Source organism: Eleutherodactylus coqui, chromosome 3 (genome assembly GCF_035609145.1).
Source record: "Eleutherodactylus coqui strain aEleCoq1 chromosome 3, aEleCoq1.hap1, whole genome shotgun sequence".
Taxonomy (NCBI): Eukaryota; Metazoa; Chordata; class Amphibia; order Anura; family Eleutherodactylidae; genus Eleutherodactylus; species Eleutherodactylus coqui.
Window position 1 is genome coordinate 19363584 of NC_089839.1, and position 23304 is coordinate 19386887.

The window sequence follows — 23304 nt, forward strand, 5'->3', positions numbered from 1 at the left end:
GTAAATGGCAACCACCCTAAATGTTCATATCTGAAATTCCTGCATCTCTTTCTTGCATCTAACCCTTATAAGAAAGGAAGAAATTACTAACTGCAATCAGTAATTCGATAACATTTTACTAACAAAATCTGCACTGAGACCCCTTAGGTTGTTTATGATTCTAGTTTGAGCGAATAATTCCCATTTTACTCAAGGTTTCCATAAGTCTTGAAAGAAACTGATTATATCTGAAGGAGTGCATTGATAATTGGGGGAGATTTCAATTTTGTCATGGAGCCATCTCTGGACTCCTCTAAATCTGAAGTTTGACTCAGAATTGAGCCCCGAACCACAGGGGCAGGAGGCACCAACGTCTTTATGAAACGTTGAGTCAAACTTCAAAGCTCATAAACTATGAACCACCACCAGAAGTGGCATCTTTAACTCCGTTTCATATTTTATATGTTTGAGATAGCATGGACCTAATAACAAATTCTTTTTTTTGACAAACTTTTGGAGCTTTTTAGCATATGCTAAAAAGCTTTCAAACAATTAGCAAAAGAGCTGAAAACTTCAATTTCTCTAACTATTTAATTCAACCTCCTCTTTCACTGATCTTCATCAATATCATGGAGACCACTTGGAAAACAGATTGATATGCAACAAGAATTACAGAATTGAGATTTTCTTACAGATTACAGCTCAGTGTTGTATAATGATCAGCATAACTCCTGTATATATAATAATCCAGAAGTAATAACTAGTAAGGAGGAGACAAGTGACGCATTGATTTACATATACAGGAAGGGGTGGGGCTAATCCCTATACTGTTGATGATTGTGGAGCTCAGTGGATGTTCCTTGGATGGTAGGAACAAATTTTGAGTAATTATCATGCCATATTGATAGCCCTTTACTCTCTTTACCTTAACACTCATACAGCCTATTACAAAAGTAGCCTTTTGTGGCGTGAAGCTCTCATATTGTTTCTTGCTCGGAAACACATTTTGTAAAAGGCAACCACCCTAAATGTTCATATCTTAAATTCCTGCATCTTTTTCTGGCATCTAACCCTTATAAGAAAGGAAGAAATTGCTAATTGCAATCAGTAATTCCATAACATTTTCCTAACAAAATCTGCACTGAGACCTCTTAGGTTGTTTTATGATTCTAGTTTGAGAGATTAATAATTCCCATTTTACTCAAGGTTTCCATAAATCTTGAAAGAAACTGATTATAATTGAAGGAGTGTATTGATAATTGGGGGAGATTTCAATTTTGTTATGGAGCCATCTCTGGACTCCTCTAAATCTGAAGTTTGACTCAGAATAGAGCCCTGGAGCACAGGGGCAGGATGCACCAACTTCTTCCTGCTTGTTTACACGTCTTCATAAAATGTTGAGTCAAACTTCAAAGTGCATTAACTATGAACCACCACCAGAAGAGACATTTTTAACTCAGGTTCATATACTCCATGTTTGAGATACCATGGACCTAATTACAAATTCTTCTTTTTCACAAACATTTGGAGATTTCTAGCATATGATAAAAAGCTTTTAAACAATTAGCAAAAGAGCTGAACATTTCAATCTCTCTAATCATTTCATTCCACCTCCTCTTCCACTGATCTTCATCAATATCATGGAGACCACTTGGAAAACAGATTGATATGAAATAAGAATTACAGAATTGAGATTTCCTTACAGATAACAGACCAGTGTTGTATAATGCTCAGCATAACTGCTGTATATATAATACTCCAGAAGTAATAACTAGTCAGGAGGAGACAACTGTGATACATAGATTTACATATATAGGAAGGGGCGGGGCTAATCCCTATACTGTTGATGGTTGTGGAGCTCAATGGATGTTCCTTGGAAGGTATGAACAAATTTTGAGTAATTATTCTGCCATATTAATAGCCCTTTACTCTCTTTACCTTAACACTCAAACAGCCCATTAAAAATGTAGCTTTCTGTGGCATGAAGCCCTCATATTATTTCTTGCTCGGAAACACATTTTATAAAAGGCAACCACCCAAAATGTTCATATCTTAAATTCCTGCATCTCTTTCTGGCATCTAACCCTTATAAGAAAGGAAGAAATTACTAATTGCAATCAGTAATTCAATAACATTTTCCTAACAAAATTTGTACTTAGACCCCTTAGGTTGTTTTATGATTCTAGTTTGAGAGATTAATAATTCTCATTTTGCTCAAGGTTTCCATAAGTCTTGAAAGAAACTGATTATGTCTGAAGGAGTGCATTGATAATTTGGGGAGATTTCAATTTAGTTATAGAGCCATCTCTGGACTCCTCTGAATCTGAAGTTTGACTCAGAATCGAGCCCTGGACCACAGGGGCAGGATGCCCCAACTTCCTCTCACTTGTTGTTACGTCTTCATGAAATGTTGAGTTCAACTTCAAAGCGCATTAACTATGAACTACCACCAGCAGAAGCATTTTTAACTGCGTTTCATATTTTCCATGTTTGAGACAGCATGGACCTAATAACAAATTCTTCTTTTTGACTAACATTTGGAGCTTTCTAGCATATGCCAAAAAGCTTTTAAACAATTAGCAAAAGAGCTGAAAATTCCAATCTCGCTAACCATTTCATTCCACCTCCTCTTCCACTGATCTTCATCAATATCATGGAGACCACTTGGAAAACAGATTGATATGAAATAAGAATTACAAAATTGAGATTTTCTTACATATAACAGATCAGTGTTGTATAATGCTCAGAATAACTCCTGTATATATAATAATCCAGAAGTAATAACTAGTCAGGAGGAGACAACAGTGATACATAAATTTACATACTGTTGATGATTGTGGAGCTCAGTGGGTGTTCCTTCGAAGGTATGAACAAATTTTGAGTAATTATCATGCCATGTTAATAACATTACCTTAACACTTATACAGCCCATTTAAAAAGTAGCCTTCTGTGGTGTGAAGCCCTCATATTATTTCTTGCTCGGAAACACATTTTGTAAAAGGCAACCACCTTAAATGTTCATATCTTAAATTCCTGCATCTCTTTCTTGCATCTAAGCCTTATAAGAAAGGAAGAAATTAGTAATTCCAATCAGTAATTCAATAATATTGTCCTAACAAAATCTGCACTGAGACCCCTTAGGTTGTTTTATGATTCTAGTTTGAGAGATTAATAATTCTCATTTTACCCAAGGTTTCCATAAGTCTTGAAAGAAACTGATTATGTTTGAAGGAGTGCATTGATAATTGGGGGAGATTTTAATTTTGTTAGGTAGCTATCTCTGGACTCCTCTAAATCTGAAGTTTGACTTAGAATTGAGCCCTGGTCCACAAAGGCAGCATGCACCAACTTCTTCCAAAAAGCTTTTAAACAATTAGCAAAAGAGCTGAAAATTCCAATCTCTCTAAGCATTTCATTCCACCTCCTCTTTCACTGATCTTCATCAATATCATGGAGACCACTTGGAAACCAGATTGATATGCAATAAGAATTACAGAATTGAGATTTCCTTATAGATAACAGATCAGTGTTGTATAATGCTCAGCATAACTCCTGTATATATAACGATCCAGAAGAAATAACTAGTCAGGTGGAGACAACATTGATACATAGATTTACATAAACAGGAAGGGGCGGGGCTAAACCCTATACTGTTGATGATTGTTTAGCTCAGTGGATGTTCCTTGGAAGGTATGAACAAATTTTGAGTAATTATCATTCCATATAAATATCACTTTACTCTCTTTACCTTAACACTCAAACAGCCCATTAGAAAGGTAGCTTTCTGTGGTGTGAAGCCCTCATATTATTTTTTGCTCTAAAGAACATTTTGTAAAAGGCAACCACCCTAAATGTTCATATCTTAAGTTCCTGCATCTCTTTCTTGCATCTAACCCTTATAAGAAAGGCAAACATTACTAATTGCAATCAGTAATTCAATAACATTGTCCTAACAAAATCTGCACTGAGACCTCTTAGGTTGTTTTATGATTCTAGTTTGAGAGATTAATAATTCCCATTTTACCCAAGGTTTCCATAAGTCTTGAAAGAAATTGATTATATCTGAAGGAGTGCATTGATAATTGGGGGAGATTTTAATTTTGATAGGGAGTCATCTGTGGACTCCTCTAAATCTGAAGTTTGTCTCAGAATTGAGCCCCGGACCACAGGGGCAGGATGCACCAACTTCTTCCTACTTGTTTACACGTCTTCACGAAATCTTGAGTCAAACTTCAAAGCGCATTAACTATGAACTACCACCAGAAGAGGCATTTTTAACTCAGGTTCATATTTTCCATGTTTGAGACAGCATGGACCGAATAACAAATTCTTCTTTTTGACAAACATTTGGAGCTTTCTAGCATATGCCAAAAAGCTTTTAAACAATTAGCAAAAGAGCTGAAAATTCCAATCTCTCTAAGCATTTCATTCCACCTCCTCTTCCACTGATCTTCATCAATATCATGGAGACCACTTGGAAAACAGATTGATATGAAGTAAGAATTACAGAATTGAGATTTCCTTACAGATAACAGATCGGTGTTGTATAATGCTCAGCATAACTCCTGTATATATAATGATCCAGAAGTAATAACTAGTCAGGAGGAGACAACAGTGATATATAGATTTACATATACAGGAAAGGGCGGGGCTAATCCCTATACTGTTGATAATTGTGAAGCTCAGTGGGTTTTTCATGGAAGGTATGAACAAATTTTGAGTAATTATCCTTCCATATAAATATCACTTTACCTTAACACTCATACAGCCCATTAAAAATGTAGTTTTCTGTGGAGTAAAGCCGTCATATTATTTTTTGCTCTGAAACACATTTTGTAAAAGGCAACCACCCTAAATGTTCATATCTTAAATTTCTGCATCTACTTCTTGCATCTAACCCTGATAAGAAAGGAAGAAATTACTAATTGCAATCAGTAATTCAATAATATTTTCCTAACAAAATCTGCACTGACACCCCTTAGGTGATTTTATGATTCTAGCTTGAGAGATTATTAATTCTCATTTTACCCAAGTCTTAAAAGAAACTGATTATATCTGAAGGAGTGCATTGATAATTGGGGGAGATTTTAATTTTGTTAGGGAGCCATCTCTGGACTCCTCCAAATCTGAAGTTTGACTCAGAATTAAGCCCTGAATCACAGGGGCAGGATGCTCCAATGTCTTCCTACTTGTTTACACATCTTCATGAAACTTCAAAGTGCATTAACTATGAAACACCACCAGAAAAGGCATGTTTAACTCAGGTTCATATTTTCCTTGTTTGAGACAGCATGGACCTAATAACAGAATTCCTTTAACTAAACAAATTCTTCTTTTTGACAAACATTTGGAACTTTTTATCATATGCCAAAAAGCTTTTAAACAATTAGCAAAAGAGCTGAAAACTTCAATCTCTCTAAGCATTTAATTCGACCTCCTCTTCCACTGATCTTCATCAATATCATGGAGACCACTCCCAAGATCGATTGGGGAGCTCAAAGGGTGTTCCCTGCAAAGTTTGAATGAATTTTGAGCGATAATTGTCCCATTTAAATGACCCTCTCTTACTTAATACTTAAACCTAAGTGTCTGTGATTATCAATTTCTCTGCTGTCAGGGAAATTTTGTGTACAGCACCAATCAGGCCCACCCCAATGCCCCGTTACCGGCGGTAAAGAAAAAACACCACACACGGAGGTCTGGAATAGTTCCTCACACGGGGAGTAACTGCGCACTTTATTATAGATTACATGGGGCTTTATACTCCTTGTCACGTCACTAGAAATGTGTAACTGTTCTTATTGGCCCAAATCCACCGCAAAACCATATATGTAATGTCCGCAGTTCCGCCTGAGGCAGTGTTAGTCATATACGTAGTTAAACAGTTTTTTTCTTGGTAAGGCGCTTCTGGGAAAACAGCCAAGCACGCGGCCTTTGTATCCGGTTCTGTATCCTCTCTCAATTTCTGGACACATCTCTCTCGGCCTTGCAAAGCCTCGGCATAATATCTAGTCATTAAGGTCCATATGAAGTTTTTGTACTATAGCATTTGCATAGAATTAGTATGTATAGAAATATAGAATTATACATATAAAAAGAAAGACACAGCGATATATATATATATATTTATATATATATTCGTATTTTCTACCTACAAACGTATATATTTCCCTCTCACTGTTTTTGGCTTTTTTTCATAGAGCTCTCTCAAAATGTACTTTAGCAGTTCAAAACATTTTTCTCCAGTCATGGCCACACACACTTTCTTTATCATAACATGGGTGCTTTATAGCTATGAAGTTTTACTTGAAATCAATTGTTAAAAGTTTATGATACGTAACATCTTTCATTTTAGAACTGTAATCTTGTGATATAAAAATAAAATATAAAGAATAATGGCGAAAAGGGTCTGTTCTTCACATATTTACTTTACTTTGAATAACATAACAAATAACAAAACCTCAATGAATCGTTCCTCGCAGAGTTTCTTACATAGAGGTTGAAATGTGCAACTTAAACATAATGGAGCTAAAAACTTATTGATCAAGTCATCCATATAGTACATAAAAGAGGGGCAATATAATAATGAAAATCTTTATTTGTATAGCGCCAACTTTTTTTTTAACAAGCTTATTTTTATTCATATGACAAAAATGGAAATAAACAGTGTAGAAATCAAACAATTGATGTTTGCTGCTTATCCGGCTTCGCATTAATGTGACGAAGCCCTTAGCGATGAGTCATTTGGTGAGTGAAAAATCATTTATATATACTTTTTATTTACAGATGTGAGGTAGATTCTTCTCAATATATACACATAAAAACTTCTTCACATAGGTGTGTTTTAGTCAAGGTACAGGAAAAAAATTGCAACATGTCCTATTTTTGGCCGTTCCTTTGGAACGCCTCATTAATTGCTTTCATATTGAGATCATATGGAAGCTTAGAGATATATGGACGGGATTGGTTATGCGTGGTGAGGTATTGGAATGTTATTGAAGGTCACATATAACCTATATACAACCTATCCCATCCATATATCTCTGACCTACAGTAATATCCTGATACCTCCCCACATATAACCTTGTATATACAACTCATCCGGTCCATATATCTCTGACCTACAGTAATATCCTGATACCTCCCCACATATAACCACCTATATACAACCTATCCCATCCATATATCTCTGACCTACAGTAATATCCTGATACCTCCCCACATATAACCTGCTATATACAACCTATCCTCTCCATACATCTCTGACCTACAGTAACGTGGGGAGGCGTTAGGATATTATGGAAGGTCAGAGATGTATGGACAGGATAGGTTGTATATAGGAGGTTCTATGTGGGGAGGAATCAGGAAATTACTGTAGGTCAGAGATATATGGACGGAATAAGTTGTACGTAGAAGATAACTTGTGGGAAGGTATCGGAATAACATGTCAGATATATGGACGGCTTTGTACATCATTGATCACAAGTTGAAATGGATATGCTGGGCAATAGGCAGTCAGTGAGGGGATTATCGGAGGGTAGAGATAGGAAAGTAATTGGGGGAGATGTGGCTAAGTCGGGCAGCAGACTTGATGATGGATTGGAGGATGCAAGAGCGTTACATGGGAGGCCACAGAGAAGAATGTTGCAGTAGTCTCGATGGGACATGATGAGGGCATGCACTAGCATTGTTACTGACTTGGACTTTAGTGTTTGTCATATCAAAGAGCTTTGCAGTGTATGCAGCAGAGCTGTGTGTGTGGATGTGCAGGTAGGGAACATGTTTTTGTATATCTGTGTACAAATAATCACTGTAGCTCTGAAATTAATTGTAAACTGTTATGACCCAAGGCATTGCTGATTAGAACTGATAGAGGGCAGCTCATTGCCTTTGATGCAGTAATCACTAAAGAATCCATGATTGTTTGGACTGCCCACGGTTCCCCTGTAACATATGAACTCGTCAAAAAAATGTAAATACCTAGGAGTTGTCAGAATCGAATGAAAATTTGTGCGTAATTGTAACGTTGATATAAGTGATAACAATATCAGACATAAAGACTAATTTATTGTGGAAAACTGACCCACTGAAGGGAGGCTCTAGTACCAAGATGTGATACAAGCGGGCATGGAGGCTATAGTACCGTGTTGAGCTGCCTCTAGCTTGGATGCAAGATGTCATACAGGCAGACACGGAGGCTCTAGTTCATGACATCACTGCAAAAAATGCATACGCACAAAAAAAACGCAGCTCTACACGCGTTTTTACATATGCTTGTGTGACGAAAGTGGCCCAACTGGGTGAAATCTCTTCAATTGTATCGTAGAGTCATGTCTAGTGGTCAACAAGCCCCACACAAGTGGAAAAAAAGGTCAACTGCACAAAAATAGCCTCCGAGAACCTTTTTATACACCAAGGGTGGAACCAATTTTACGGCATGAGGTGGCAAAACTGCCACAAGTCCAATAATTTGCATATCTCTCTGAAAAACATAACTATGCCAAGTTTTGCTGAAAAACGTCTCCTCTTAGGCGTTTGTTTTGTTTGTTACACACAGTTTACCTAGCATCATATAGTAATCCAAGCATAGGCAGACGTTGGCACATCCAGTTGCGTGACCAGCAACCCATTTGATGCTACGTTGGAGATTATGGTGCCAGGCTAGCCGTTGCATCTGTCAGCATTAACCCACAGTTTACTTGGTATGCCAGGAGGTACAGTATCAAAAGTAGTAACAGAATTTACCCCTGAAGGCAAAACATCATCTAATGACCACAATAATGGCTGAAAGTGTAGACTTAGTGAAAGAGACAGAAGGGCGGTGAAGCGGATTGTGACTTCTAATAGGAAGACAACTGCAGTCAGAGTGACTGCTGAGCTCGGACATCATTTCTAGCATCCTCTCGACCATTAGAGCGAGGAGAGAACGCCACAAACTAAATTTGTCATCACATTCCAAGAGCCATAGCAATTTTATTTTCCCAACAACGCCCTGAGAGTTTTTTTTTTCTTTTTTGCAAAAGAGTTCTAGTCTTGATTGATCCGATTTTTGGAAACATATATCATTTTGATCACTTTTTATGCCATTTTTTCTGGAGGCTTGATTAACAAAAACTGCAATTCTGACATTTTTTTAAAACTATTTTTTATGGCATTCACCATGATATTAGTGTTTAACAGGAATGAAATTAATGCCATAACGTATTTTCTGATGTGTAACCAGATCTGATTTCAAAGTAAAGCATTTCCCACATTAAGGACCTGAAATTGGCTCTGCCCCTGTGTTAGCCCTGTAATGTCTCAACAATAGGATTGCTGGGTAAAATATTTCCATCATTCTGAACATAAATATATGACTTCTCTTGTGTGTGAATTCTCTCATGTAGAACAAGACTGGATTCCAAAGTAAAACATTTCTCACATTGACGACAAGAAAATATATACAAGTGAGATCTCTGATGTTTCACAAGATCTGATTTCTGGATAAAACATTTCCCACATTCTGAACATGAAAATGGCTTCTCTCCTGTGTGAATTCTCTGATGTCTAATAAGATGTGATTTATCAGCAAAACATCTTCCACATTCTGAGCATGAAAATGGTTTTGCCCCTGTGTGGGTTCTCTCATGTGTAACAAGACCTGATTTCTGGATAAAACATTTCCCACACTCAGGACATGAAAATGGTTTCTCCCCTGTGTGAGTTCTCTCATGTTTAGCAAGATCTGATTTCTGGATAAAACATTTCCCACATTCACGACATGAAAATGGTTTCTCCCCTGTGTGAGTTCTCTCATGTTTAACAAGATCTGATTTCTGAATAAAACATTTCTCACACTCAGAACATGAAAATGGCTTCTCTTCTGTGTGAGTTTTCCGATGTCTGACAAGATTTGATTTGAAGTGAAAACATTTCCCACATTCTGAACATAAATATGGTTTCTCTCCTGTATGAACTCTTCGATGCATATTAAGACTTGATTTCAGAGAAAAACATTGCGTGCATTCCGAACATGAAAATGGCTTCGCCCCTGTGTGACTTCTCTCATGTGTTCCAAGATCTAATTTAGCTATAAAGCATCTTCCACTTGCTGAATGTAAAAATGCCTTCTCCTCTGTGGGACCTTTTTGATATTTAACATCACTGCTGTGGCTTTTTTTTGGCTCAATAGACTGTGATGCATCAGAAAGCAGGACCTGTGTAGCAGGATCAGATGATAGATGTTTGCTGTGAAGGGCTGAGGGTTTATCTGGGATAATAGTGGGCTCTTCTAATGTATCTTGTGCAATATTGTAGCCTTCTGCGTTAAGATCTCTAGACATCAGATATTCCCCCGAGCTCCTGGTACCGGCATCTGCCAACAATAAAATGTATTTTTGCAGAAAATATACATCTGAAATGTTATAATATTTGCATAGAAATTTTCTATACAAAATTTCAAGTCTTGAAGCAAATTTCAATAATTAACCCATTCCACCTCTGTGACTTACATGTAGATAACAGAAGTGCAGGATGAATATAAAGTGTGCTCAGGAGATGCGCCCGCTGCTTACCCAGTTGGTGCTGGTTGTTTGAAGTAGATGACACCTGCCAGCTACAATCACAGGTGTTTGACAGCTAAGGTGCCTTTACATGGGGCAATAATCACCCAACTTATCACTGGTATAAGAGTAATCCAGCAGTTGTTTTTGCATATTATCCCCCGGAGTTAATAAAAGTCACTTAACTTCTGTACATTATCCTCCAAGGCTAATATGGGTCACCTAAAAGACTCATGAAAATGGTCAGGAGTAGAACAGGCTGGCTAGAAGCAGTTTGTGGAGGAGATGTGAAATGAACTAATATATGCAAATATCACAGAAAACCTTGTTTGTGATTTGCATCAAAATGCTGCACTTGTATTACTTTTAACAGCTGAACGATTTATCACCATTTTGCATTTCTCTAAATCTATTCAAATAATAAAATGCTTCAGAAGAGCTTAGAAACATCACTTAAGTGTTTCTCATATTCTTCTCTGATGCATCGATCAATAGTTAGGCTTACCTGATTGATAAGTCTATGATAACTGTTGAGTATCAGCTAAATTAAACGTATACTCTATCATCTTGGTGGAGAATATGCGGGCAAGTGGAATGTTCTAAGGTCTGACAAGGACTCTGAATGGTAGATAGCAGACACAAACAAAACCGCGGTGAGTAAGAATCTTGCCCTTACATGTTTGCTCTGTCTCTGCTGTCCTGAAAAAGGTACGCCCTTAGTTTTTATTTCACTTTCCAAATTATCAATCAGTGTATTTAGTGTGGATGAATAGACTATGTCCGGACTGTATGACTGTGTTTGAAGTGTTTGTTATACAATCTTGATCAAAATATCCTTATAGTGATATATAACAATCCAATATCTCCCCATGATCTGGAGACATTTTCACAGTTTTCACTCTTCCACGCTTTTCACCTGTAGTCCTAAGTAACACCACAGATAAAACAAAAAAAGGGGTTGGTACCATGTTAGCCAGTAGAGCAATGTCTGATTGTTCTCAGTGAGAGAAACCAAGTAATCTTGTAGATATGAGACCTTTTAATGGCTAACGAAAATACATCATGTTACAGCAAGCTTTCGGGGATATCTCCCCCCTTCGTCAGGCTAATGAATAAAACTAGTTTGGATGGCACATAATTATAACATACAGATGCAGAGGGGAGGAGAACACATTCCTCTTGATCTAAATAAATGTTCACACACAGAAATTTGAGACTGTTTTGCACTCAAAACGTAAAACAACAAACAAACGGGATGGAGACATACATTGTAAATCAGTCCACTGAGCACAGGACAGTTTTATGATGTGTCAGCCCAGGATTCTTACATAAGTGCCTCAGCCTGGGATTCTTACATAAGTGGATACCCTCAAGAATAGAAGGAAACTCAGTCCAGGATTCTTACATTGGTGGAAAATATGAAAGGTCTAAAAGGAGGTTAAGAGGGATGTCCGCTTTCAAATAATACTTGTTTTCTTTCTTCAAAACTTCATAAAAGTTCAGAACTTGACTTGTCATAATGTTGCCATTCATTAGGTGGTGCTGCATCTCCTTCCATATGCAGGTTGAAGGAGATATAAGACACATCATAAAACTGCCCTGAGCTCAGTGGACTGATTTGGGATTTATGTCTCACCTCAGTTTGTCTGTTATTCAAGTTTTGAGTGCAAAACAGTCTCAAATTTCTATGTATGAGCATTTATTTAGATCAAGAGGAATGTGTTCCTCTGCCCTCTGCATCTGAATGTTATAACTATGTGCCATCAAACTAGTTTCATTCATTAGCCTTGCTGTAACATCATGCATTTTTGTTAGCCATTAAAAGGTATATCTACAAGATTACTTGGCTTCTGTCACTGAGAAGGATCACACACCACAGATAAGACAGTGATAACGCTGAATCAGATAATGATGCCATCTTTAGTCCTATGTAACAGCACACAGAATACAGTGATAACGCTAAGGATAGATGATGTAGTAGATGTGACCTGCAGTCCTATGTAACAGCATCGATAAAACACAGTAAAATGATTAATAACGTGTTAAATGTTCGTTTATTCTTTACTGTAGTCTTTTATATTCATTTATTGTTGTTGTCATGAAAAACAATATTTATTCTCTATTAAATGTGGTTTGGTGTGTTTTTTGGAATGTCTAGAACAAATTAATTGGATTTACATTGATTGCTATGGAAATAATTGCCTATAGTTTAATTGGTTTCAAAATTGGCCGATTGTTTTCGGATGGATATTTTTATTTATTTTTTCTTGATATGTGAACAAGTATATTTAATATATATATATATATATATATATATATATATATATATATATATATATATATATATATATATATATATATATATATATATATATATATATATAATATTGGGTTTTGCATATTTTAATACTATTGAATTATAATACTAATAAGCAGTAATTAGATAATTGTGCACTTAACAAGCCTGATAAGTACATTACAAACAGCCAACTAGCTAACAGATCACTACCATTTGTACTGTGCTTATGGCTACATGTTCTCAGGAAACTGGATCTCTTTTCATGCAACAAGTTCTTCCAACGGTACTAGAGATACTGTGGGCCAAAGACAAAATGGATATTGGCCGAATAACTGTCACTCATGTGGACATTAAGGTTAAACATGCTTGACTAAGACCTGTTTTGTGAGGTCGAAACGTCGCAGTTTTTATGCATTGTACCGGGGAATAAAGAAGAGAAAGTTTTCCAGTGTGCTGGTCCTGCTCTCTGTTTTGTCTTCTACTGGCTTTGTGGGGATCTTCAAGTCCAGATCCATTCCAGGACCGTGCACCAAGAGCCTATCCACTCCTAGTTGTGTATAAGGTTGTGCTGCTTTCCACTGCTACTGAATATTAAGGTTAAACCTGGCATACAGCCACCCAACATGAGGCAATACCCTTTCAGTGCTGCTCAGAAATTCGGTATTCATGAGCAGTCCCAGGTCTACCTTTATAAAGGGGATCAGGAAGGAATGTCATTTCCCTTACAATACTCCATTGTTTATAGTTAGGAAAAAGATGGCGAAGCGTAACCTCAAATCTTTCTCACGGTCGATGGTTTCCATGCAGTTAATACTGTCACAATTGGTGCCAAATCCCCATATGTTGTTGTCACAGGTATCGGCCAACTCCACCTTCTTCACTGTTTTCGAACTCACAAATGCTTCTTCAGAGTATCCCTAAAGAGAGTGTCCAGCTCTTATTCGCTTCCATGCATCATGGCGAGCAATATTGCTGGTGTGTGTATTACCACATGGAGCAGCCAACTCCCCCGGGCAGTACTCTGAGGCCCTGCAAACAGTTTTACAAAACTAGGTCCCAGAATATCTCAGCACCTTGGTCTTGAACAGTGTTTGGAGGAGACTAGGAGTCTGTTACACTTTCTTGCTGAGAATCACTGCAAGACATCCAAGTCCAAACTTCAGTTTTGCCATCCCATCCCACAGTTTTGTTCCTAGGTCATTACATCTCACTAGAGAATAGGCAAATTACTACTGACAGAATAGAGGCAGTTCAGGCTATCCCTCTCCCCTAAAACCCGTAGGAACTGTGCACTTTCCTCGGATAGGTAGGTTATTGCAGAGAATGGATACCCCAAGTCTCCAGTCTTCTGCAACCCCTCTATGACTGCCTGTCCCTCCCAAAATAGCACTCTCAGATATCACAATTAGAAGATGTATAGTTCTGAATGCAGCTACATTACTTCCACGGCATTCGGAAAAGAGAGGGGAGAAAACGTGGAACATCAAATGTAGATGCATTTTAGAGTTAATGGAAAATGATACCAGTGGTCTTGAAAAGGTTATTGAAACTCCCTGTTATGTCCGCTTGCCACAGTAAAGCGCCATGCGTCAGTATGGATGCAAGATGGTGTCCCTTACTAATCAGGGGAAGTGGGGCATCCCTGCCTAAAAGCGGGGTAAGTGCGCTAATAAGGACGGCCCCACTATCTTCATCTAGGACTTGTCTATCCCTGATTAGGAATCTGGAGAGATGCACAAAACACAGGAAACAGAACTCTTCACACCTATACACAGATCAGGTCTGTTCATACAGCACATATCTGGCCACCTTCTCAGACCCAATGAACACGTCGCTATTCACACAAACACCACCAGGTAATGCATACCACATAGAACAGGAACCCCAACTCAGAACTATCATGCATACAGATAGCAATTACAATTGTTATTGAAACTCCCATTGCACAGGCATCATGAAAATGGGCAAGCAAAAATAGCCTATGCAATGGTAACCAACAAGAAGGTAATTGGACAGAAATGAATCCCTCCAGGGATGTCTGCTCAGGAGGCCAAGCTGATGGCACTCGCTGATGCGTGTAAACCGGTCTGAGGGTAAGATGGTTAATGTCTACACCAACTTGAGGAATGCCTCTTAAAACCACTTTTGATTTTGCACCCTTGTGGTGCAGTAGAAATTTTGTTGAATCATCGGGGAAAGCAATCTAGAATTCAGAGGTGGTATCCTTGTTGTATCAGGTTTTAGCTCTTCCCAAACAGGTACCTGTTATCAAGGTCGAGGCTCATACCAAGGAAACGACTCCAGAGGCCCTAGGGGATTGAAGGATGGATGCAGCAGCCAAGGTGGCAGCCCTACTCCCAGTGGATACATCGGACATCCACCTGGCTGCAACTAAATCAAGTGTAAATATTTTTTTGTTGTTCCTTTTACAGGAACCAGCCCTTTGGGGAAAAAGAAAAATAGAACTGGATGAGAAAAGACTGTGGAGGAAAGTTAAACACCTGTGCCTCCACAAATGCTCTACTCTAGAATGTCACATTTGAGCCATGGATCCACACATCAGTCAATGCAGATAATGTGTGATGTAGTGTCTACTTGGATTGCCCCAGGGTTTAGCAATGCTGTGACCAGGTTAGTGCAGAGATGCATGGCTTGTGCCTGACAAACCCAGACAGGGTTGCCAAAGTACCTCCTCGCTGTTACTCCAAGGCCAGACTACCTGTTCCAGTGACTGCAGATTGACTGCATACAGCTATTTAAGGTAAGTTTCTGGGAGTTTGTGTTGGTTTGCATAGACCATTTCTCAGGTTGGCTGGAGGTGTGGCTTGTAAAATAAAAAAAAAGAAAAATGCCAACGCCATGACTACAGCTAAGAAATTGTTAAAGAAATTTGTACATATGGTATACCAGAAGTCCTACAAAGTAATAGAGGTAGACATTTTATGAGCCCTCTACTTAGCAAGAACCATACATAATAGAAACACCAAGCTGTCCCCATATGAAATTCTATGTGAATTTTCCTTGATTCCAGATCCAGACTCAAAAGAAGGGTCACATATTTTGTTTCCCGGACCGGGTTGTCCTCAAAAGTCATGTCAGAAATAGTTTTGAACCAACATTTGATAGTCCATATCAGATCCAGTTGACAACTGCCAATTCAGTCAAACTGGAAGGAAAGGACACCTGGATACAAGCTAGTCATTGCAAAAAAGGTTTTAGCTCCAGAGCCGGAGGAATGCTTGGACGGCTGTTTCTACGGTTATGGACAATCCTCAGTATAGAGGGAATCTATGATGTGCTAAATGAAGAGTTGGGGCAATAAGTTGTAAAGCATCATGAGATTATTGTTAAGGCTTTCCATAAATCAGGGACACATAAATATTGCTGGAGACGTACACACAGTCCCATAGCTGCAGAAACTATGTCATATATAGCCATTACCCTCAATATGTTCGAATTGTAAGACCTGCCAACACCCCAAACATAGCGGTGAGCTCCAGCAAATTATCACAGGAGGAATATGTATCCTCAGGAGTTAGATGGTATGAAAACACTTGGCTGATCCTTAACCGATCGTTGTCAACCGAGAAAGGCAGAAATGCACATTCACTTCAGCCCTCAGAAAATGACCGCAGCAACATGTCTACCCAACGGGATTAATTGCCCCAGACCCCAAGCAGCGGTGCAGCAGCCCCACTCTCTCCACACCTGCCACATGTGTGTGGGCAACTTATCACCCAACACCCAGTATATAAGAGGAGGACCAGAAGTAAAAGCAATTACCCCTGTAATCACTGCAGGTCAGCGATCTGTCTTGCAGTCATTACAATACAAGACAGTAGATATTGTTTTGCCCGGTGGTTAGCTGTTGTCCTCAACCATACTGTCCTAGCACTTCCTCCAAGTATCTACATTGTATGCAGACATGAGGTCTATGAACGGCTTCCGTTTAACAAGACAGGGTTTTGTACCCTTGCTTGGCTTACAGCTGATACCTTTGTACTTCCACACAATGATCTGTCATATATGGGAATCCCTAAACACACCCTTTAAAGAGATCAGCAGAGATCGGCATATTTAAATGCTCATCACGGGTTATCTCCTGTAGCGATATCACATTTTCATCCACATTTAATTTGTGTTTCGGCTAAATGGATGAATACGCAGCTGAACAATCTGACAGAACGCAGAGCTTAAAAATGTAACACAAAAACATTGCAGGTGATGAAAGAGCAGAAGATGTGACTGTTCTCTGCATTACTCCGTGGTTACTACTCACCTGGACGGGTGTCTGTAGGGATCTCCTCCTTCCACCGCTCATCACCCCTCACATTTACCTCTTCTTTTACCACTATGGCTGCAGCATCAATATTCTTTAGATCATTACCCCGAGGGAAAAGCTGGGAAACAAATACTGTAAAAGTCAGACAGATGTAGAGGAACGTGTTAGATGAGCGGAGAAGATGGGTAATTAGCATAATGACCAGTAATGACAGGACAGCAGTAGTTATATGAGGGAGCCAGCTGCAGGTCTAACTTACATTTCCATACATAGTAGGAAGGAACAGCGAGATGAACGACTGGTGGAAACCTTTCATGTTTGGGAAACCCCAGAATTCTCCAGACGGCCTCAGAACTGCTGATGTATCGACCACTTTCATATAATGTGATCTCATCACTATCATTTACAAGACCAAATGAAGCCCGGCCGCTGCCTTTATTACCATATTTACATGTATTGTATAGATCTTACAGAACTGCAATACTCTATGTTAATATGGGAACAAATGTAGGTGAAGGAACAGGATTATTAGGCCCCCCAGCGGTTATCCAGGGTTACACATGGATCTCACCGGTGCAACCACCACCCTTCGGATCTCTTCGCCGGCACTGGAGTATCTGTCGTCTCCTGTGTGTCTTTCAGGAAGGTCGAGGATACTTTTGGCTGCAGCGACCTTCTTTCATACAGCAAGTAGATAAAACAAAAAATCCTCTGTGCTCGTAAGAAGAAAACCGCCCGGGCTCTCTCCATAATAGGTAACAAAGAAATTTTTATGCAATACGTGTCGTCGCTCTAAGGCGACTTTCTCAAGCATAATCCCCCATAAACATACTTTACAAATGCATTTACACACATGCGCTGCCTTAACCGGCGTTCTGCTCATGTGGCATGCTCTCCTTCCGGGTTCGGAGGACCGGGGGGGGGAGGGACAGTATGTCATGACATGAGCTGGAACACACGCATCCAAAGCATATACTACATGCGCTCCAGTCTGACGTCACCACATGACTTCTATAGTGTTTCACTTTCATGGTGAAGAAACCCATTGTTCTAACATAATTAAAGTATCTGATTGTTTCTCTACGACTCATTAAATATGATTCTCGTTCTCCACTTATTGGACATATAACCACTATTCTCATAAAAAACTTTTTTCTCTATAAAATTCTATTCCACATTTCTAACTAAAAATTAGATTATATAAATATATGCATATCGATAATAAATATATCTAAAAGGTCATGAACATTAAATAATAATTATATAATTCATGGATGCACTTTCATCCTGTCTACGTTATAAAACCTATATTTCTACATATAAACCGCTGTTTCCTATCCTTGAAAAGGGAGCCGTGTAAATGTATTTGTATAGATATTTGTAAAGTATGTTTATGGGGATTATGCTTGAGAAAGTCGCCTTAGAGCGACGAAACACGCTGCATTAAAGCTTTTTTTTTACCTATTACGAAGACAGCCCGGGGCGGTTTCCTTCTTACGAGCACAGAGGATTTTTTGTTTTATCTACTTGCTGTTATTATTTTGGGCTCCTTCAGTTTGAAAGAGCATAGCACCCCTAGCAGCTCTCCTGCTACCACAGGATAAGGTCAAGAACTCCCCCCATAGATTGTTTCAATGCCTACTGCGATTTGGAGATGCTAGTGGTAGTTTCCAGGAGGTAACCCCACTAGTCACTGGGTAAGTCCCCCCTTTTTTGCCTTTGCTATATCGCTCTAGTAGCCATCACAACTGTGGAGCGCTGTCCTAATCTCCATATTTTCTGCTTCTTTCATACAGGGTGCATTGGGGTTTAAATTACCACAAGGCTCATGGATCAGATTGGCCTCATGAAGGTTTTGGTATCCCTGCAAAGATAACATCTAGAATCATAGAATGGTAGAGTTGGAAGGGACCTCCAGGGTCATCGGGTCCGACCCCCTGCTCAGTGCAGGATCACTAAATAATCCAAGGCAAAACTCGCACAGAAATAGAACCTATTTTTCTATATGGGTGGAAGGGACTTGTCATTTGTATAGCGCCAACTTATGCTGCAGCACTTTCTTTATTACCCCCCATCAAGCTGGGAACTCATTTTACCGCCCTCGGAAGGATGGGAGGCCGAGTCAAGCTTGAGCCGGCTACCTGAACCATGCGGGGATTGAACCTGCTGCTTTAACACTTGGGGCGCACAGGGCCATCTATTCTGTGGGGAGAAATGCGTTGCTCTAGCCACAACAACATGTATGAGGAAGACCTCTCTCCTGCCATTCCACAGAATACATAAAACAGCGCACCCTCCAAACTAATGCCCCTTTGTTACCAACACCATTAATGCTTTACTTTTACGTGAAATCCTCCTGCTATGATGTCATGATGATCGTGGAGCAGGCAGCAATATCTGCGCCATTTCCTTCCATCCAGGATTACACGTAAATGTGAGAAAAAAATCACAATGACCGTAATAACCGACATACGTCATGGCAGATTGAGACCTATTCGGTATTGTTACACTTGTTTTACACGGGATGAAAACTGCACGATTATTGTTTACCCGACGAGCAAACGAGCTGCTAACGCCATAACCAGCACATCCGCACTCGGCAGCCTGTTTCTCGTTGACAATCCTGCAGTTCTCATCCACTAATCGTTCATTGTTTCACATTCCTATATCACACAGTGAGCGATCAGGGGTTAAACTGCGGGATAAGCGCACAAGCCGCCGCTGATCCTTATGCTGGCTGAAACCGAGCAACAAACAAGAAGCGCATGTTACGGTATACTACCCTTGATATGCCAGCCTGGGTGCCCTAGATCTCACCTACAACCCCTGTCCCTGCCTGCTTGTCTCCACTCCTGGCTAACCCCAGGCGGGCAACTGGGTGGCGGTCCCTACTCTGACTAGGGACCAAAAAGGGACGCTGGCGTACCTAGATGGAAAGGGTAGAATACTGACAGAAAAGGCAGATGGAATTACCAACACGAACAATGCTTGAGCAGAGCAGAGGCAGATGGAAAAACCTGCCTGATAACAGCAGAGAATAGCAGACAAGCTGACAGAGGGCAGGGGACCAACAGAAGCAGACTAGCTAGCAGACTGAGGGAAACCGATAACTGGCAGTCATTGCAAGTCTCTGCCTGACCTTTAAACAAAAGCCTCCGCCCAGGGGCGGAGCGAGGGAGACAGCCAACTCCCAACAGAATACAATGAAAAGGGAGCTCGTGCCCAGCAGCTGCACTCACAGGCGCGTGCGCCACCCGCACCACGCCGCCCACACCGGCCAGGCACCTGCAGCCGGACAACAAGCCGGGGGGGGGACGCACCCAGACCACAGAACCCCGCACACCGCCGCCCTGGGAGAACCAGCAACCGTGGCATGGTAACAGCTCATGATTCTTGTTCGCCATTCTGTCATATTCTGTGTTTAAACTGAACGTCCATCTCAAAGGGTTGGGGACAATTTGGTATTGAATGCAGAACCTTCAGAGCCTTCTACAGATTATAGGGAGGTTCTCCACGTACCGGATAATCCTGTGGATGGAGAGGACTGGGGCGGCTCTCTGGTGATGTCCTCTTACCGGATCTATCTGTAAGACACACATACAGTGACTGGACTCCATCTTCAAGTACTTAAGGTCATGTGTACTTCTATGTGTCTATTACCTTGTGATGTGAGGGGCTGCTGATCCTCCATCATGACCTCCTTGTACAGATCCTTGTGTCCTTCTAAATACTCCCACTCCTCCATGGAGAAATAGACGGAGACGTCCTGACACCTTATAAGAACCTGACAACACAATATACAGTCATCCTCCACAGCCCTCCTGTTACTGTATAATGTCCCCCATTCCCCGCAGTGTCACCTCTCCTGTCAGCAGCTCAGTCATCTTGTGGACATGTTCCAGGATCTTCTGCCCATTGAAGTCCTCATGTATCGGGTAGTGAGTTGAAGGCCCCGTTATTGGGTTTAGGGTTCTTCCATGACCTTCAGACACAAAGTTCTGCCAGCGCTCACTAGAGGTCTTCTTCACTGCTGTGTAATCCTGATGAGAGACGGAGTAATAAATGGTATTACATACATCTACAGAGTCCCTCACCTTCTCAGTCATGTCCATCTGTTATCATAGGGAAGAACCAACTTTTGCCCTTGACTTCTTCCTCGTGAAATTCGTATTACACTTTCTAGATGCTACAAATCGTAACTATCTTCATAATTATTATGTTGCTAACCCGTCGCTAATTAACTTATGTTATAAACCTCTTTCTTTATCTTATATCTTTGGTGTTTATTACATAAACCATTCTAATAATCCCTGTATTATAATCCTATTAGTGAAGGACCTCTTTGTAAACTACATTCGTAGTATTACTTCCAGGTACAAGGACCACCAGACTGCGGGAGGAACTCACTCTGGAACAGCCACATAGAACTGACCTGGTGAAGAACAGTCCTTCCTCAAGTCTATTCAGGATACCTTCAACGATTGTCCCTGCGATTTATTGATTGTCATTGCAAAGCAGACCTTGAGGGGGAACGGCAGGCTTTTGAACTCAAACGGGTACTTAGTGGGTATTAGTGGTACGAATACACTTTCCCCTTTAGCACGTCCAGTGATTACTGTGGCCTCAATAACATTTCCATGGAGAACTTGTATTTGCAGTCTGGGGCCATTATATAATTTTGGAGGGTTTAGGTTCCTCAGTAACATAACTGGTGTGCTAATCTTAAAAATGAGGTTATGCGGTGGGAGACCGGCTGGGTTGAGGGTGTTTAGGAATTCCACAGGATAGTCTAAAGCGTCATCAGTTTGTAGTACTGAATCTATATTATATTGCATTTCTTCTCTGAATGATTTCAACAAAAGATCATTAACCCTTTGCAATCCAATTTTGGATTCATGGTTTCCTAGTGGGCTTTCGCTTTCTGCCATTATACAATGGCGCCACCTGCTAGCTAGAGCCAGTACTGCCGTATTGGACATGCTGGAGAGGCCCCCGACAACAGAGCAGCCAGTAATATACAGTAAGAATACCCTGGCGGACGTCTTCCGACATCGGAAGCTGTACAGCCTTCAATCAGAATGTCTTTAGACGTCAGACAGTGGATTGGAAAGGGTTAATAGCAGCTTTGTCATTTTTGGGAGTTAAAAATCGCAAGTTATAGGCTTCGCTGTGATGTCAGAGATGTCGGGGTACACCTTAGTAGTACATTCTGTAAGAGATGTCACCACTCTGGCTAAGCTGGGTGTTAGGATGATCTTACATTCAGGTGTAGAGTTTTCTCTGTCTCGAATTTTAAGTAACATCTCTGAAAAATGCCCATCAGAAGCGTCACCTCTTAAAGGAACTCTCACATCTGCTATTAGGGAGAGCTTCTGAATGTGAGGCCACAATTATGAAGATCTTAAACATGTTCTTACTTCATCGGCTCGTGTTCCACTGGGCACAACTGGTAAAGTTTAACTGGACATTCTCCAGCTAAGAGATCCGTAACACCACCATTAAGCCCTCAATGCCCGTGGACAGGGGACCTTAGGGGTGGAACTTCAAAAATTCCTTTCTTAGTGGATCTCTACATTAAACAAAGAAGCTGCTGGCCAAGTTTCATGTTTCTAACCTCAGTAGTTTCGGCTCTGCATTGATGAATCAGTCAGTCAGGACATTTCATTACACGTATAGATGATGTCATGATGTGACGTCATCAGAATCTCTCACCTCCCCAGTAAGCTGATAGAGGATCTCTAGGGTGAGATGTAATAGACTCTCTGCCATCTCCTTCCTCTTCCCATCCATCCTTGGCAGGTTCATCAGAAAACCTCTCTCATATGGAAGATCCCAACAGACGATACTAGGATGCCGGAGCCTGAATGGAAAGAAGATGAACGGATGTAAAAACCACAAAAAATACCTTTTATGGAGATAATAATGAGAAGCCTTCTAGGAGATACTAGGGGCGGGCGCACACAAGCGGAATTTCCTGCAGATTATGCGCACATAATAGGCGGTGAATGAAGTCAGTGAAAGTACATTAGAGGGACTGCAGAGTAAAATATCAATATTTGTAGATTATACAAAATTATACAAGATAATTAATACAACGGAGAACAATGTTCGGCTACAAACAGACCGAGATAAGCCGGGGGCTTGGGCAGAAAAATGGCAAATGAAGTTCAGTGTGGATAAATGTAAGGTTCTGCACATGGGCA

At 40.2% G+C, this 23304-nt stretch overlaps 1 protein-coding gene and 1 non-coding gene across 2 annotated transcripts; both read right to left on the reverse strand.

Moving 5' to 3' along the window:
* Positions 1-493: 493 nt before the first annotated feature.
* Positions 494-553, reverse strand: LOC136622649 (U7 small nuclear RNA). Its single transcript, XR_010791842.1, has one exon. It is a non-coding gene; the product is annotated as a U7 small nuclear RNA (small nuclear RNA).
* Positions 554-5679: 5126 nt separating this feature from the next.
* LOC136620464 (oocyte zinc finger protein XlCOF6.1-like) lies at positions 5680-23082 on the reverse strand. The gene is made up of 5 exons (XM_066595249.1): positions 22814-23082; positions 20762-21141; positions 20621-20685; positions 17099-17219; positions 5680-10333 (listed from the first exon to the last, which is right to left on the reverse strand). The coding sequence occupies exons 2-5, from the start codon at positions 20844-20846 to the stop codon at positions 9264-9266; spliced, it is 1341 nt and encodes a 446-aa protein (XP_066451346.1). The 5' UTR covers positions 20847-21141; positions 22814-23082; the 3' UTR covers positions 5680-9263.
* Positions 23083-23304: the final 222 nt, after the last annotated feature.